The sequence below is a fragment of the Lasiodiplodia theobromae genome (genome assembly GCF_012971845.1).
Source record: "Lasiodiplodia theobromae strain AM2As chromosome Unknown scaffold_163, whole genome shotgun sequence".
Classification (NCBI taxonomy): Eukaryota; Fungi; Ascomycota; class Dothideomycetes; order Botryosphaeriales; family Botryosphaeriaceae; genus Lasiodiplodia; species Lasiodiplodia theobromae.
Window position 1 is genome coordinate 1 of NW_023336359.1, and position 1312 is coordinate 1312.

The following is a 1312-nucleotide window of genomic DNA, read 5'->3' on the forward strand; positions in this document are numbered from 1 at the left end:
GGCTCGCGAAGGAAACCAAAGCGCGGCCGGAGGTCCCTCGGACAGCTTGGGACTAGCTAATATAAGAATTTTCGGAAGCTTGACGCGGATGTGTAGGAACCCAGCTCGACATCCATCTATGCGACACTAACGCCGTCTTGTCCAACGCTGTTCCAGAGTTCGAATGCTGTTGACCACTTGCAAACCCATTGATTGGGAAAATCAAAACGTCTGCAAATAGTGTAGGCTCACGAATACCAGATACCTCATCTCCGTTCATCTCGAATCCAGTTTGCTCTGAGAGATAACGGAAAACCGCATTCGTGAAGAGACGTGGTCCTGTAAGGCCAAGGACGTCATCGAAAAACAACCGGGGCAGTTTGCCACTCGTACCGTGTTCTTCTAGAAATCGGCTGACGTTATCACCTACACTGTCCACAACGTGGCGAAGTAATGGGTGATTCGGCTTGGCCATGATTGTAAACTGAGACATCTGGACCGTCCAGGGCATATCCCTCCACAAACGGCCTTGGCCTTTATCGATCTCGACGCCGAGAGCAATGTTGGCCCGGTTCGCGAACTCCTCTGGGATCCAGACATCGATTGGTTGCATGGGTCGAGTATCCATATCCGTGTAAACGCCCCCTTCGACGAGAAGAACTAGATATCGGAGGAAGTCCGCTCGTAAGATAGCGTCGTCCTTGATGAGGAAGTACATCTTGCGGGCAGAGTCGTTTTCGTGAAACGCACGCCTCACAAAGTCGTCCTCGTTCTGCTCCGTAAGGCATTGATACTGGTGGGTTGGATGAATGAGTTGCCACAACTCTTGGTAGTCATCGATGAAATAGGGCTTCTCTTCCGGCGCAAAGTGCGAAATTTGCCAGATTTTCTTGGGGACTGTTATAAATCAGAAATGTTGACCCTGCATAGGACGGTCGTCTTACACGGTTCCAGCATCGTGCTGTGAGACAGGTCACTCATGTCATGGATGCGCCAGTATGTGCAGCCGAGCCATACCGTTGAGAGCACGACACAGGTCAGCAGACCAAGCCTCCTCAGCCTCGTCAACGAGGTGCGTGAGTAGCGGGGGGAAAGAGGCACCGCAAAACCACGCATATCAAGATTGCGTGAAGGAGGACACGGATTTTGGCGCGTGTTGTTCTTGATGGCACTGAAAATACTGCATGACTTAGTTTCTTATACTGGTTTGCACGCTCCATTCCACATGCCGACCGTATTTCCAACGAGGCGAAGCGGGGTTCAGCGGCGCGGTTCATAGAGCTATCTTATCACCGATATGTCGCAAGCGCTTTTACCGCGGAACGCCGGGGGG

At 51.9% G+C, this 1312-nt stretch overlaps 1 protein-coding gene across 1 annotated transcript; it reads right to left on the reverse strand.

The window, feature by feature from the left end:
• Positions 1-960, reverse strand: LTHEOB_13055 (Initiation-specific alpha-1,6-mannosyltransferase; the record flags this gene model as incomplete). The annotated part of the gene is made up of 3 exons (XM_035509991.1): positions 232-318; positions 373-876; positions 924-960. Coding segments are annotated over 3 exons (628 nt in total), but the record flags the coding sequence as incomplete, so codon positions are not given.
• Positions 961-1312: the final 352 nt, after the last annotated feature.